Source organism: Buteo buteo, chromosome 2, assembly GCF_964188355.1.
Source record: "Buteo buteo chromosome 2, bButBut1.hap1.1, whole genome shotgun sequence".
Classification (NCBI taxonomy): domain Eukaryota; kingdom Metazoa; phylum Chordata; class Aves; order Accipitriformes; family Accipitridae; genus Buteo; species Buteo buteo.
Window position 1 is genome coordinate 7879421 of NC_134172.1, and position 17255 is coordinate 7896675.

The 17255-nt window shown below is 42.4% G+C and overlaps 1 protein-coding gene across 3 annotated transcripts in view; it reads right to left on the minus strand.

The window, feature by feature from the left end:
• The window catches only part of PRKAG2 (protein kinase AMP-activated non-catalytic subunit gamma 2), a 225238-nt gene that overhangs the window by 133319 nt on the left and 74664 nt on the right, over positions 1-17255 (minus strand). For all 3 annotated transcript variants that reach the window (XR_012652790.1, XR_012652792.1, XM_075045175.1), the window contains exon 3: positions 11908-12187. Coding sequence is in view for 1 of the 3 variants with exons in the window: in XM_075045175.1 (XP_074901276.1) it covers positions 11908-12187 (280 nt within the window). In the remaining 2 variants the exon portion in view is untranslated. The remainder of the gene's footprint in view (positions 1-11907; positions 12188-17255) is intronic.

A 17255-nucleotide genomic window follows, 5' to 3' on the forward strand; every position in this document is an offset into this window, starting at 1 on the left:
ATGATGGGTCAGTTTAACAGCAGCGTGGCTTCTGACCAGCGCTCATCAGCAGCTTGTTTGACTGTAATGTGATTTAATTGCAGTGACGTGTCTTTAATAACAAAACCCATGCCAAGAAACTGCAGTTGGAACAAGAGCTGACCTAAGGTCAGTTTCCCAAGGATTTTCACTCTTAACTTGTGGCTCCCTGGTGCCACACAAACTCTCCTGGGTCACCGAGGTGGCTACAGCCACCCAGAGCTTCTCCAGCACCTGCCACAGCCACATGTAATGAGGTACCTTACCCCAAATTTCACTCCCTGTAATGGCCACGTGCTCCTCCAGCACCATCCTCTGAAACTGGGGATAATCCCAGAGTAGCCAACATCCTAAAGTTACCACCAGGGCTTACTCCCTTAAAAATTATCTGAGATTTCACCTCCCTTCATCACCCCTAAACTCTGGGGCTAAAGGAAAAATTGAAAAATCACCATGAGGCAGAAGCCTCCCTGATGGCATCTCCCTTGCAGAGAAGCTTCACCCCACCACCACCCTGAAAATCCAGGGGGGTCTTGTCATTCAGGATTTATCTGACTGCATGGATATGTGCTACTGTTGTTATGTGGAGATGTTCCATATAACACACAGAAACAAGACATGCTAAATTTTTTTTGCATTTTCATACTCTAATATTTTTTACACATTCTTTGCCCCAGTGGTCTGGATAATACTGGAGCATAAGTCCATTCTCGTTAAACAAACTTGAAGGAATCATGGCCCATCACAAAGGAATACCAAAGTGATGGCTATTAATTAAATACATTAATGCAATTAAGAAAAATGCTAAATTCTCAGTTTCTTTCTTGGTCTTTGTTTCTACAACAATGAATACTAGGGAAAAAGAAAAATGTTCCTAATTCCTGCAGCAAAGCCCGTATTTGTTACCCCATAGCCATGCCTTTGACCATTTCTCTAAATTCAGAACATCTCTCCCTGCCTGTTTTCCCTTACCACAAGTAAGAATTTGCTGATAATCCACATATTTTTCTGCAGACTGGGCTTCTGATTCAACAAAATCTAGACAGCTGTACAAACTGGTTTGCGCTAATCCCCACCGTTTGCTTGAAAGACTTCTGTGAACGCCAGCGAACGTACAAGATGTCAGATTGGCGATAATCCTCATTACTTAGTATTTACATTTTTGAGGAGGGAAGGGTCATAATTAGGCTTTTGTCAATGAGAGTGCCTTTGACTGCATTGGAAGTAAGGGCTTTCCTGTGGCTTTGAAGGACAAAACCCAACACAGTAAAACTTAGATCCCCACATAGGAAACTGTTCCTTATTGTTCACCACCTTCATAAGAGTGACGAGCAAATATTGCTGACATTAGCCAAAATATTTCCTTTTTAATTCTCTTTTTCTTTTCTTTTTTTTTTTTTTTTTCCTTAAGAAGGTCCTTTTTTTTCCTCAAGTCAACTGGCTTAGGTATCTCAGCAGGGATTTATACTATTAACTTCAGGCACCCAAGTCTGGAAATTGTTCCACTGTGTTCAGAGCCCAATGGTCAAATCTCCCCCTGTGTCACTCTGAGAAAATCAGACGTAGTAAATCAGATGTGTTTAAATACATATAATACAGCAGAATTTGGTCTTCGCAGGGCAGAAGCCACATTTTAATTAGGTTTGCTGAAAGGAGCAATACTTTCTTCTAAAAGAAGAAAGAAAATACAGCTAACTGCTTATCTAAATGTTCACATCAATTCATTTTTGAGGTTCACTCTCCTGAACAAGCTTAGGCCAGTGTTGCCTTGTTGAGGACTCTTATGCCAAAACCCCTTTTTTATTACCTGGCTACATGTTTCAGCCACTGTTCGTGCTTCTTGTCTTTCAGAAATCCTTCAAGGCGTACCTAGCATGGCCAAGCTCACCCCTTCTCTAGCAAACACAAAGAGGGAGGCACTTACTATAAATGCTAAACATAGAATAAATAACATGGGCACTATTTGCCACCTGCAGCTACTCTTGTTCCAGTGTTACGCATTAGCTCACGTGCAATTCTTTCACCCCCTCTCCAGAAAGTCTTGACCTTCACAGTGTTTAGATATTTTATTTTGCATGGATTAAAGCCAGTTTTGGCCTCCGGCTGCTCGGCACTATGGGGGGCACGTCGGCGTGTGAGAGGAATTGGAGCAACCGCATAACTGCAAACAGCATCATCCTTTTGGAGTTACAGCTCAGGTTGCCAAGCGCAGTTCTCTCACCATTAAACAGCTCCATGGAAAGACCGTGAACATGAAGAGCTATGGAAACCTTATACTGAGGTTAAGCAAACAAATCTGACACCAAACCTTCTGCCCAGCTCAGGCAGGCGATGAAGCTGATACATTCACAGTGACCCTGAAATGAAACACTCAGGATTCCCAAATTACAGTGTTTGTTGAAGAGTATATGATTAATGGCTTACCTTTACATGCCTTCCCCAGCCAAAAATGAATTGCATTAGGGTTTGTGCATTTGTCAACGCAGTTAAATGTCTATCTTGATATTGAGGGCCATATCCTGACCTGAGGGCAATGGCAAACCCTCCTGGGATGAGGAGAGGAGAAGCTGGTTTCCTGAACAACTGCAAAATTATTGCTTACGCAGGTTGGAGGGAGGGATGTTTTATTCCCTGCTGTTTGAATGGGTTTAGAAGAAAAAAAAAAAAGAAAAGAAAAAGAAAGCATAATAAAAGGTCCTCAGCATCCTGCTCAAAACCTAAGCCAAAGCATCTCCAGGCAAGCAAGGCAATCCCAGCCTCTCCAGACAGCAAAGAGGAGCAGCAGGATGCCCACAGGAGGGCACCTATGTTTCACAGTCATATAGGAGCTCCCAGGAAGATGCAGTTTGGGCTTGCACAGTGCGGCACTGTCTGGCGTAGCTATCCCCACGCCCTTGTCACCGCAGTCCTGTGTCACACATCTATGCGGGGCTTTCAAAGCTGCACTTACATTTCAGGTTCTGAGAGCCGTAAACAGCAGGAGATGCTGCAAGAAGCAAACTACAAAGAAACCTCGTTGCAAACTGCTGCAGTTGCCTACCAATAAAGTGTGCTTATAGGAACCCCAAGGCAAGCTTCAAAATAATTTAATTAAGAAATTGAGGTGTTTTGATGGTTGATCACCAAAGATTCCGAGTAGTTGTTTAGTGTATCAAGTACACACAGATTAATAATTTCCATAATCTAAGACAAGAATTTTTTAAAGATAGAGAAGAGTCTTCAAATACTGGGTGAACTCTACCAGAAAAGGGCATAGCAGAAGCCTATAGAGAAAGAAAACAATTTCTTTTAAAAAGAAAAAAACCACAAAACCCCACACAATCCACAACCCTTTTTTTGTTTGTTTGTTTGTTTTTGTTTTAAAGCTGAAATAAGAAAATTCAGATTTCATTAAACACTTAGTGCCCCATGCTAGAACCAGTCATCCCTGGTGGGAGGGGAGGGCGGTTAAGTCTATTGATCCATCCTAGGGATCCCAGGCACAGGGACCTTTGTAAGCTCACTGCTGGCTTTAGGTTTGTCATTTGTCAACCACCACTGCTGGTTTTAGGATTGTCATAAATCAGTTAGTTCCTGACATTTGGACCTTTCCAGCAATGCTCTGTAGATACAGCTGGTTTAGCTCTTTAGCTGGATAATAAATTCTAACATCCAGAAAGTGGACCAAAGAGAAAGCAGTCTGGGGAGAATACCAGTTACAGATTATTGCTAGCAGTGCACAGATGACTCTACAGACTAAAATTTTCCCTTCAGAAGGGCCTCTATTCAGGACATTACTCTCAAAATTACATTCACTACAACATTTTTGCTTACCACAGCTTCACACTGTACCCACCATGAATCCTCAGCTCGCTGCCCCATCCTTTGCACTTTACTTTGCAGAGCATCCACACACACCCACTTAGCAGCACAAACCATTTCATACACTGGCTGGCACAGCACAAAATGGGCTTTCGAGCATTTTACAACCCCCATCCTGCAAATCCAAAAATGGTGCAAACTTTGGGGAGCATGGACCTCCAGCTAACATGCATGTGTGTGCTTGTGAGTAATAAAATGCTTTTATGAACCTGATGGTGTCATCCTTCATTCAGTATCTCCCACACTGTGCCAGGGAAGCTGGTCAGAAGCTTTGCTGGATTATCAAAGCACCTGCAATAACAGTTAGTGGCTCCCAATACACATATTATCAAACGAATTTCTTTAAAGGTTCTGATGGATGGGAACTATTCATAGGTCAGTGTCCAAAAATTAGACCCAAGACCCATTTTCTGACATGAGTTGAAGACTTTGCCTCAAAACTCACACTGACCCAAGAAGGGCTACATAAGAGATACCGGCTGCTGGACTGACCCTGGGATTTTACTGTACTTTACTTACTCTACTACATATACTATATTCTCCAAACCATGCATTCTTCTGCCTTGTGATCAGGTTCTTTCATTCCGTATTTTTTCCAGATCAGAAAACCAATTGATTCAACATTTACCACATTTATTCAGCCTATTTTTGAGGTATTTTCCATGGACTTTATCTAAGAAGCTGAGAACCCATGATATCTGTAAAGCTTGGATCTGATACTTTGAGTGATTAATAATACTTCAAACTAACCACATATCAAAAGAGCTTGGATACACAATGCATTTTCAATGGGATCATGATAAGCATTCACTAAGAATCAGATAAAGCAATGTACTTAACATTAAATTTGTGAATAAACCCACTAAAATAAACACAAATTCTCCAACTCTTATAACCAAATACTTGCTTAGGGAAAAATTTCTGAAGTGATTGCTCTAAATGGAAAATGGACACATAAATATGTTTGAAAATCTGCTCCTACATGTATTCCTGGATTTTTAAACTACAGACAGTTTAAAAAAAAAAACAACTCACAACAACAAAAAAATCCCTCACAACTTATTTCCAAATGATTTTCTGTGATTAGACAGCTTGAGACTTCAAAACTCTTTAGCTTTACTGTTGCTTACATTACTACCTGTGGTGGAACAGTCACCTGCACATGAGCACTGCCCTGCAGACCTCTCTTATCAAAGGACACAAAGAAGACCAGCAGTGAAAGGTCAGCAGGGTTCATCAGCCTTTAGAGATGTTCAAACTGTAGTTTCTATTTCCCCTGCATGCCAGCAGCAGTCTCTAAAAAAGCAAATATAAAACTAAGGTCTTGCCTATACATCATAAGAAATAATAACTTGGTTGTTATTTACAAGTCTGATCATTTATAGCATGTTCCATAGTTTAAACCCCAGGACAGAGATAGAAGATTGGAATGAATGTGGTCACAGGTCTGTCCCATACCCTACAGATGAAAGTTAGAGACTGAAAAACTTCCCCCCCTTTTTTTTTCTTTTTTTTTCTTTTTTTTTTGCATCACTGCTTCTAAATCATTAGCAATTTGAAGATAGTCTGAAAAATCCTTCAGCCTAGAAAGAGTAGTAAAGAATATAAAAGCATACTGGATGTACTCCACCTATGCAGATAACACTGACCATGGGAAACTAAGGTGAAAAGGGAAGCGCATTGAAAGATATCTCCAAATAAACTAAGACCAATCACCATAGGCACGTTTTAGCCAGAGGAATCATCTGCTGCTGACAGCAGATGTCAGTAACTGGCAGGAGAAACGGTGCTGAATGTGGCTGGTCTTTGGTATCAGCTGTGTGTGGTATCAGCTCGGCTGCAGCCATGCTGACACATGTTGTCTGCAAAAAGTCATTTTTCTAGTGTAGATGAGACTGAAAGGAACAGTGTCGGTCCCCCTGTCTGCCTTTGTGGACAAAGTAAGCTTGAAAAATTATGATTAGATGTTTTTGCACAGCAGTACTGGAAAATAGAGCAAGACAAATGAAATGGTTCTGCTTCTTTCCTATGTTTTATGGGATGACCGTGGAAGAGCCTACGCCACCCTCCCAAGATGAACCTGGACGGAGCAGCCCCATCCTTCCCCAACCTGCTCCCCTCGTCCTGCATCGCGAGGGTAGTCACAGCCACAAATCAAAGCTGCCTCATGGCCTTTCCCTCTGGCATCCCACCCGCCTGCCCGTTCAGAAGGCAGACTGTGAACACAGATGAAAAATTGAAGATGGAAGTGGCCTCAGCTATTTGGCGTCCTGATGCAGGTTATAATTGATTGTTCTCTACAGTTGTGGTCCGAAGGCTGAGAGTGTCCAAGACTATGGGATGAATTTGTTGATTTAACAAAGAAAAATCCAAATATAGACTCCAGCAGCTGGCATGAGGAAGGACATCCCATCACATGGCACTGAGTGTCATGGAAAGGTATTTCTAAAGAGTAATGGTGGGAAATAGCTTGAGCCAATGGTAAATGAAATGCCTCTGCCTGGCTGCTGACCCTCCACAACAGCCTGTCTCAGACTAAACTCCACTGCAAGTTGTTACCTAAATGTCACAAATATGGAGTAAAATCTTGGGGGGAAATGAATTTCAGTATAAAGCTTGAAGAAAAGTTTTAGCACAGATCAGCCACACTTAGAAGGCCTTCAGGGGAGCAGAGCTGAATGTGGCAACATGAAACCTTACAGAGTTTTCCCCATTTCTTCCCTGGGCTATTGCAAATAAGAGCTACTTGCTCCATCTATGGGTAAAAATTAGTACAGTCATAAACTTTTCTTAGGGCATAGTCTAACCACAAGATGTTCTCCGAGAAAATAAATTATTAGAATGAATAAAATACGACAACCTCTCTGTATGGCATTTCACAGTCTTCTGAAAAAAATACTCTCTGGTCCTTTGTTATTGGAGCGCCAGAGCCCTCCTTATGGATTGTTTTGGAGCACCACAGTTAATAATATTGAATTTTAGAAGGAGAAAAATTACTAAAAGACAACAGAAAATTAAAACTTTATATTGAAAAACATTTCCTTCCTCAAATAAATTCACTGTGATTCAAATCTGACCACCTGCTTCAAGGTGTTTGAAAGCTGCTTAATTTTTGATTCAAAGTTCATAAACAACCTTTACTTCTGAGCTAAATTTATCTTTTGATCCCACCCACTGCAATTCAAAGCTTTAGGTCAATTGAAACCTTTTAATTGATTTCCTTTGCTGTTAAAACCGGCAGCACCATCAATGTGCCATGAGTATTGCTGTTACTTGAACTGATGTTTTGGGGAGGGGAAGCAGGACTGGAAAATGCCCTGCTGTCCTTCAAATGAGGCATTCACCCCCATGGAAAAAGCTACATTTTAATAACTTATATTTCATACAACCATCTACTTTTAATAAAATATTCAGGGTACTTGATTTTAGCCTCTCTGCAGGGGTAGCTCCCTAATTTCCACTCAGTAAAATAAAGCTCTCCTCATTTATTTGTATATGTATTGGCTCTGAAGGGAGACCTCATGCAAGAAAAGTGTAATCTGAATTGTGTTTTCCCCCAGTGCAGGTCATCCTCCTGCATTTATTTTGGATCACCTCAGTTTGCTTTACTGAGAGTAGATTTGTGCCACTTCTTCTTTCTCTTAGCATTATACTTTCTCACGTAAATTTGTACACAAGAGAAATGCACTCCCTTCACAGACAAGAGTCAATAATATCTTAAAGCATCAGGTCCCGAGCTGTTCCTCGGGAGAGCAGTTCATGCAGTTTTGAGCAAACCTAAGACAAACTCGGAAGCAGTTCCACAAGGCTGCCAATTTTGAAGTCACTTGTCACAGCACCTCAAACGTCAGCTTGTACCTCTTCACTCATACTTTGTTCCTGCTGTCCCTGAAAAACATCTAGGAAATCAATGTCAGCTTCTGCAGAAGCATCCTGCCAGCGACAGGTCACAAGTGCTATTCTAAAACTAGAAAACTCCAATTTACTCATTTTTTCATATCTAATTGTCTACAAATAATTAAAATTTAATTGTTCAGTGTTCCACGGCTGCTCATGTGCCTATACTGATGGGTAAAACCCAGGTATTGAGCTCCACATCTCATAGACCCAAGTCTCTGCTTGCAGAAGGCACCTGGCTTTGGGAGGTGTAAGGTGGGCAGCGCTGGGTGGGACTGCATCTACCAAGCTTCATAGTGTAGGGGAGCAGCATCAGCAAGTCATCTGCACCACCTCAAAGCCAAGCTTAATTCACCCCAAATCCATATTCAGTTTTCCATTGTCAGTCTAACAGTGCTGTTGCAAAAAGATTCTCAGACAAAAAAGAAATTAAAAAGCCGAGAATTAAATTTCCAAGCACTCATACAGAAACCCAGCATGCAAAGAGCTGCCTTGGATTTTTCTGTGGCGAACTTCCCGAACTGAAGGGGCTGCACCAATGGCCAAGCACACACCTCACCCAAAAAGGTCCCCGCAGAGCCTCTTCCAGAGGGGGCTGAGGTGGATTTGTTGCCTTTTCAAAGGTGGGAAGCTGGACGCGAAGCCCCAACCAGTAGTTTACTGTTTCAAAGCTGTACTTACAAAATACCTGAAGTGGCTGGCAACCAAGTACATGTTGTGGGAAGGTGTTTTTCCTTTCAAGGGCAATCTTTTGTCAGATCAGAGCCGTGGGGTTATGATCAGATGCTGAACTGGGGTAACCAGAGGGAAAAGTCACAAAGATGAGCTTTTGGTTATTGCCAAAACAAGTGATAAAATATTAAAGATGAGCAAAAGGTTTAAACTCCCAGCCTTACGTGGAAAATGTTTTAAGCCTCAAGCCTGCAAATCACTTTCTGTTTTAATATTGTCCTACCCTAACCATTAATGCCCTTCCTAAACTGTGTATATTCAGAAGGCAAAATAACTTAACTGGGAAAAGAGCAACTATATGGGAAAGAAAGGACTGCAAATACCACACATAGCCTTTAAAATGAAAACAAGCTAGGAATAAGTTGCTTCCAAGAAAAACAAGGAATATGCGGAGTAACAGGTTAGTCTGTGTTTTGAACAATGCGTGGGAGGAGGAAGTGGAGAGAAGACGGGCTATGTTATTTAAAACAAAGGCTGCATATACTTCCCCCACATACTGCTCCATGATGATAGGGAAAGGAGTGCAGCACAGACTCATTTCAGATAAAGTGGGGGACCAAAAAACCCCTAAGCCCCTGTGAACTTTTATCTGGTGCTTTTTTTTTTTAATTGCAGATTGCCTGGATAAAATACAGATTTGATATAAATCTTCTCCTCCTTCTTCTTCTTCCCCTCATACCATATGCCCCAATCCCTGACCAATGTAGTGGCCCTTTGCTGGACCAGTATGACGCTGTCTCTTTTGTACTGGGGAGCCAGAACGGGACCCAGCACTGCAGATGTGTCTCACTGGTGCTGAGCAGAGGAGGAGGATGACTTCCCTTGACCTGCTGGTGATAGTCCTCCCAGTGCAGCCCAGCACACAGGTAATTTTCATTTTAATACTATTAAACCAGCACCAGAAGGGATGTAAAAGCAGGCAAGCATGGCAAGTCCATCTGATTTCAATGCACTCACAGTTTCAGAGCTGACAAAGCAACCTATGTCCCATTCACTTTTAACACAGGTATCCCAAGCTGCTTGGGAAAATGGGATTTTAATCACGTAGGCTGTGACAATTTTGAGCAGTGAAGCATCTATGCACCTTCAGAAATGTGGAATCACATGCAGGTTTAGCTCTTCTCAGGGCTCTTCAAAACAGTGTCTGTGCAAAGGTCTGAGATAGCTGGTCTGAGGAGTGTCTGAGATGTCTTGTCACTGAGGTAACGCTGTTCAAGCCACAGAGACTTTGTTTTGAGTGGGACGTAACCAATTAACTTAGTGTTTTGTAGTACATAGGGTTATTCTTTATTTGCAAAGTACCAGAATGCAAAAATTTTGCTTGTGAAAAACTACATAATGTGACAGAAATGCTAATCCACACATTTCCTTAAGTCCTGAAAAGGTTTCCTTAAATAAAACTCAGTAAAATTTAATTAAATATAGTAAACCCTAAGAGCATAATTCATTACCGATCCCTGTTTAGCACATTCTGAATAAAATAAACTTTAACGTGGTAGTGAAGGGTATGTATCTGCATTAGTCTCTCTGTAAGAGAGCTAAATGATGCGAAAGCAGCTGGAAGGAAATAGTCTGTTTTGCAAAAAGCTGCAGAATGGAAAGAGTTATCAATTTAAACAGCAATTTTAATCATCACACCATTTCCAAGATGTTGTCCCTCCTGCCTGAAAAACAAAAGACCACGAACACCCAAGCCCAGCGCAATTCCTGCAACCCTCTTTGGAGCAGCAGGGTCATGTGTATCTTCTGTTAGCTCAAAAATAGCGTGGCCCTGTTCCAAGCCTGTTCCTGCGACAGTGATGTGACCTTATCAAAAGGATTTTGCTGACTGCTGGAAGATTCCTTTATTTAATATTCTGTTGTACCTAGCTAGGACTTAAACAGTGCTATTTACTTGGATAACTCCCTTAAAAAGTCACAAGATGGCTTTGCTATGCAGTGTATATTGCTGTTATTCACGCAGCAGTGAGCCCTTCTCTGCGTACTCAATCGGCAGCATATTGCCTATGCAATATTTAAACCTATGGACCTAAATGGGTGTCAATTTTTGTGAGGCTTGAAAAAGAGGGGAGCATAAAAAGCCTACTTGAACTTTAAAGCAGAGAAGAACAAGTGTCCTTGAATAGAAATGATGCTTGGGGTCTACTTGGTGTCCTTCAGAAACACTGACTCTGCTACTTTCAAACTCCTGAAGGTGTTTTAGAGAGAAGCAAGGACTGGAAAAGATGCCATTTCAATTAAGCTGCAGCAGAACTTCTGGTAAGCATAAAGAAAAATCCTATATGGGTTTGTATAGCTGCGTTCTTGTGCACAAAAGTCACTATGAAATTACTTGTTCTGACTAAACCCAACGTTTTGAAGAGAAACTCTGATGAAGAAAAACAAAAGGTCCCTCTACACTATTTAAAAGTCACTGAAAGCTATCAGTACATTGCAGGAAACATATAGCCAAAAGTAGATATACGCATCACTAAACCTGTACCTATGTTGTCACAGAAGATTTGACAACAATTTATCATTGAGTTATTTCTTCTGCTCACAGAAAAAAAACTCGCTGTGGTCTGACAATCCAGCACCCTCAGTGGCAAAATATTATTCCTCTTTCCGCTGTAACTCTGTCCCCTTCCTATAGCCACTAACCCCTTGGGTAGACCAGACTTGGTTTATAGACCAGCACTGGGAACCTTTATTCAGCAAGAAAGTTTTAAAACCAAAGCCTTTTCTGAACCCTGCTTATTTCTGAGTCTTAATGGTGTGTTAGCCCACGGGCTGCTGAAGAGGTAAAATTTGTGCCCAATACAAAGCAGGCAAGTGTTCTGAACCATGGAGGTCTATGATGCCTTTCGTATTCTGACAGAGGAGCTCAAACACTCCCTTAACGGTCATTTGATTGGAAACACATACCATTTACTTCTATCCAGTAAAAGTCTCTTTCCCCTCCTAGAGCAGGGCAAAGAAATATCAATTAAAAAACCAGCTGAAATTCTCTACAGAATCTACAAAAGCGAGTCTCCTTTAGCTCCCGAGATGACATCCTTTCTGTGCCCATTTCCACCACAAACCCCATGAACATCTCCAACTGTTCTCAAGTCCCGGTGCTGACGTCCAACCAGCCTCAGCGAAACCACCCAGAAAACTCCCACTAACATGGATACAGGATTTCTAAGCAAAGCTTTGAAGCGCGATTTCCCTCCTCAGCCTTGCGTAGGTATCCATGGCCCTGCAGAGGTCATACCCTAATGGCCAGCATGTCAGAAACCCAAAACACATGGTCAGTGAAAGCGATAACGAACAATTAGCACATGCCTCATCTGCACTTACTTCACTACCGCAGGTAAAGTATGGGCCAAGCCCAGAGGTACCGTGTATCTTCCTGAAATAACATGAGCAATTTCTTACTTTTTCTTGATCTGGAGAAAAACTTGATGCCCCCAGGAGAGGTAGACGGGTTAGAATTGGGGGAGGACTCTTTGGAGGAGGACCTGAAGATCCCACTGAAGCTCATTCGGCGTGGGGAGCGTGGGGGAGACTCCTGGTAGGGGAAGGGGAACACTGTTTTGGGTGAGCCGGGGCTATGTTTGGACCTCACAGGGGCAGAAACAGGGCTGGAAGGTCGGTTCTGGAGCCCCTTTGAGAAAAGGCCTTTTGACGGACTTCCGGCAGAGTAGCTTTCTTCCACCTGAGGAGGAGAGAAAAAGGAAGAAAAAAGAAAAAAATCACCATTAATTCAGTTCAGCTCAGGCTATCAGGATCTCTGAACTTGTCTCAATACCGTCAAATCCTGTTTATTCAGGTGGTGAATTAGTCAGACCTCACCTTCCCCAGCGCCTGCCTCCACTGACACACAGATGCATGTGTGCCACCTCTGGGCTCCACGCTGCCCCTTGCTCTTAAGGACACGCTGAATTTCACAAAAAATTTCAACATGTGTGCATACATTTTATTATCACACATATAGTGCAGGATTTTCTTTACTTTTATTTGCCATACATCCCTCTTCCTTCCCTGGACAACTGAAACATGACTGGCAATGAATTTATTTAAGGCAATGAATGATCGTCATTAAGGAAACACAGTGCTCCAAAGTCTTCCTCCCAGATTTAAGCACCCTTCTACAGTACTTAAATCTCCATCGCATGATGTGACACAGCACAGTACACAAGCTCCCAAGTGCCTGACAGGTCTCTGTGATGCCAGCCACAGCCACAACTGTGGGATTGCAAGTCCAGTCCCCAAAATAGAGGAACCATTTTAGAGCGATGACATTCCTGCTAATTACCCTGTCCCTGAGCTTGGGTACGACCTTTCTAACAGCTGTATCTCTTTTGGAACCTGTGCTGGCTTTCCAGCTAGCCTGAATATCTGTGCACAACACAGCACTGCACTGTGTGGGCTTGCCCAGCAAGGGGGGATAAAAATCCAGAAAAACAAACAAAGAAAAGGAGCAAAGATAAAATTATCCCTGCATACAATTAACAGAAGCTGACCCAAAGCCTCTGTGGGATTTGCCTGTGCCTGGGCTATATGTAGGGCTTATTTCCTTCTGGATGCACAAAGTACTTCTGCGGGTATGAGGCTGCTTTTTTAGCTGGGGGCATTTCTCATGAATGAAGAGCTCTGTTCCTGGCAAAAGGCAGTGGTGGGTTTCACGTCTCCAGGGAACGCGTAAGCAAAGGCCACGGTGTATGTGCCCATGGGTATAGCGTTGTCCTGGTTTCAGCTGGGATAGAGTTAATTGTCTTCCTAGTTGCTGGCTGGAGTTAAACCACGACAAGCGTGCCGCCAAGTTTCCAGCTCTTTGCACGCCTGCTCCTCTCTTCCCAATTACACAACACAAACCAGGAGGTATGGAGCAGACAGCAACTTCTGCCTGTGAAGACGTCGCCCGATGTGTCTAGTCTGGTCAGTCTTCTTAGGTATGGGCGTTGTTACCATGGGAGTTTTTGTAGGGAAAAATGGCATCTTTTATTAGGATGACTTAGATGAAAGGAGAGATGAATGAAAGCCTCATAGGTACATATGCCTTCCTTTGGGTCAGTGAAGGGCTTGTGTATACGAATCCAGCTAAAAATGGTCAGCTGAGTTTAAAACACACATGCAATTAACTCCCTTTTCAAAATAACATTTAGCCACAGCTCCAAATCACTTGTAGAAATATGTACGAGCAGCACGATGGCCAAATATCTGCTCCCTCCATAACACAGGATCCAACGTCTCATAATCCTTTCTGTCTCCTGCATATGCACTTTGGACCAGCTCCTCTTTCCACTTGGGATGGGACAGAGCTGGAATGGGTCCTGCTCCATGGGAATTGCAGAAGGGCCTGCAGAGAGCATGCTCTCCCGTTTGGGAAGGTTTCTGACCTAAAAGGCAAGCACGTGGCCTGGAGAGGGACACTAACAGTGTGGGTCACTAAGAGGGGCACAGAGACGTGCTGGCACGGCACAGCCTTGGACAGCCACCGAATTCTGCACTGTGCTCCTCTGCACAGCACAGAGATGTCTGGCAGGATGCACAAACGCTTTTTGTACCTGCACACTTATTTTTGACAACATAGGCAAAAATACCTCAAAAATATACTTGACCTTTTGCAGAAGAATTAGAGGAGCGTTTGCCCTCAAGGAGAAATTTTTGGAAAGGATAAATCAATTCTAACTGAAGCACTGGGTACCAAACACTCTGACAGTAATCATCAGAGAAGACAAAAATAGTGTTTCAAGCTTAATGCCATGGCCTGAGCCTCCCATTTGCCTCCCAGCTCTGTCACGGATTCTGTGTGCAATCTTGAAAACTCATTTCATATTACACATCTATTCTGCCATGAGGACCGTATCTCCTTTATTCCCACTCTAAGTCTTCTGGCACACAGACCTTCTCCCGGTGAGTATTTATCAAGAATAATAGGGCACAATCCCTGGACTGATACCTGGAATAATAACTACACTATAAGTAAATTAATAAACAAATAGCACTTTTGTCATGGGTAAATAGTCCCAGAGTGGTAGCTTTTTCATAAAAGCTCATTAACTTTACTAAAATATCATCTGTAAATCATCTGAGACTACTTATATGTCATTCTCTTCACAACTACACAGTTCAGGAAACAACCAAGTAGTGCAACAGCACCTCCTTTTGCATTGTGATTTAGAGGTCTGTTACCAAATCTACTGCCTGCAACTGGGGAGTAAGAATATTTTCAAGTTCATTTAAATCATAATACAAATCTGCCACTAGGACTATAACTTAGGACTGTTTCCACGATGGCAATTTCATTATAGCTTTTCCTAAAGTGACAAGCTATGACATTTGTAAAGCTAAGAAAAGGACGTCATTCTGGTGCCACCCTTAATATTTCATGTCATCTTTTTTGCACAGTTGGTTGGTTATAACGACACACTGCTAGGAGACACTTTTAAAAGACTATGGTATCCTCACACTCTAAAGCAATTCTAGAAATGTAAAGTGTCAAGCAACAATTTGTCAAATAACATCAGTATTCCCTTCTACGCACAACTTAGACACGAAAGCAAATTGTTCTCAAATTCTGAGCAGAAGCAGCGGGATGTTTTTATTTATTGCAATCACAACCAGTTGCTTTCTCTCCATCACACCAGGCAGATGAATCAGCTAATTGTTGGAGCACCAGGGGCACGCTGCTAAATACACATGTGCATGCTACTAAATTAAAGGAAATTACTACATCGAATTCTTCCCCAGCCGCTCCACACGTTAATTATACACAGGTTACACCCACCATCAAAGCAGATAAATACCTGTGATTTTGCTTTGGGAATTACAACAGGATTGCTTTCTTAGAATATTATTTGAGGCTAATGGATTGTGAATTTTAAACTATGGTTAGGTGCTTCTATGAGTAAAATCAGCAGCAACAACAGTTATCACAGCATATATAAAAGTCACAAGGCAATGTTAATTTTCATACTTCAGCCGGGAATGTGGAAGAATTTCTGCTGTAGAATAAATCCCACCATCCTATGCAGATTCGGCGTGACAACTCTGGCAGTGGTGCTGGAGGCAGGTTACACAGCTAGATGGATCATCAGCCTGTTCTTCATGCTTTTTGGACTCATTTCCTGAAGCTACAACAGGCAGGTGGGCACAAAACTCCCACATGTGCTTTGGAAAGATAACTATTCCTCCAGCCGAGCTGTAGCAGCAAAAAAAAAGTATTGCACCCTGGTTTCTCACATTAATAAACCTTGTACATCAGTTTGTGTTGGTCCAGGAAAAGCAGTGAGAATGGGCATAAATAGGAAACACACCTAATAAATGCATGTGGTGATATGGCTCATTTGACCCTGACCAGATAATTGGCCTTTGGAGATAAGGAATCCAAACTCACAATGGAAGTACAATACAAGTCAATGCACAAATAAGGTCTAATCAAACAAATTGAAAAACTCCTCTAAGTATGAAGACTGTTCACCTAACTAAAAAAAACCAAACCACCAACCAACCAACAAAAAACCATTCCCTGTGTTGGCTTTGTGCAGAGCATATATGGGATCTTTGAGCTCTATGCCTAATCTTAGACTTCTTAAACCTTAAAACTGGTTATGTTGGAGAGAAATGTTAGCTCCTGACTGTATGTCTGCAGAGAACAGTGCAGTGGGAACAGGGCTAAATTGGCAGCTCGATAATAATGCCAGTGCAACCCTACCCTCAGCCTTCAGCAGTGTGCTCCCCAGTGAGGTTAAGAAACCGAGCACAGCCCCATGCTGCATCAGATGTGCTGTTTCTAGCAACTGACTTCACTTGTTCAAGGCTAAACTGGTTACCCTACATAGCACTGAGTAAATATATCCTAAAATGCTTTAAGACACTACCAGTTTTCATGCTTCAAAGCACAAAAGGATCCTCAGCTGGGGACCAGGGAAAGACTTTGCTCTATTGTATACACCAAATGATCTTAGACAGGTTTCTAAAATACATCCAGAACCAGCCACTGTTGAAAATAAAGCAACAAAATGAGACATATCTTACAGTGCTTGACATCTAGCAGACTTAATGTTCAATTTTTGGAATGATACTTAAAGTGATACTGTGGCACTTGCCCCAAGCTGGGCAGCTCTGGAAGATTTAAACGCAAGAAATAGCATTCTGAAAGAGGCCCCTGTCATTTCACCTGGATGAGGGAATCTTTCTCTCTTCCTAATCTCTTCTTCCTTTCTCCTAGCTACGCACATTAATGGCTCAGAGCCACCCTGTGATGGACCAGCAGACCCACATCTTCATTTTCAACAAACTCCTAGATGACAAATTCCCAACATAAACCACTACCAGCCCCAGACTACCCCATACCGGTGAATAAAACAGCTGGAAAGAGGCTCAAACCATCGAGCACTTGTCCATAAAGCTTTCCTGCTCACTCACCATCTGACAGGGATTTAGCCTGTGCTGTAAGCACTCCTCAGGTGCCGCCTGGGCTCGGACAGAGCACAAGCCAGGGACAGTGCCAGGTTGCACGTGGCCACCCTGCTCTAGTGGGTGCAAGAGTCCAGCTCTGCAACAGGACTGTGTCCAAGCCCTTCATCTCTGGGCCAAGAGAAAACTCCCTGACCTCTTTTATTTATTTCTCCTGTTGACATACCCCAAGTGAACAACCTTGTATCTTGTGCTGTTAAGAATCATCCATCCTGAAAGTCATCCAGGTCTTCCTGTATAAGGTCCTTCCCTATGATGAAAAAACCACCTCTCTTTGCATCATCAACAGATTTGGTTAGTAT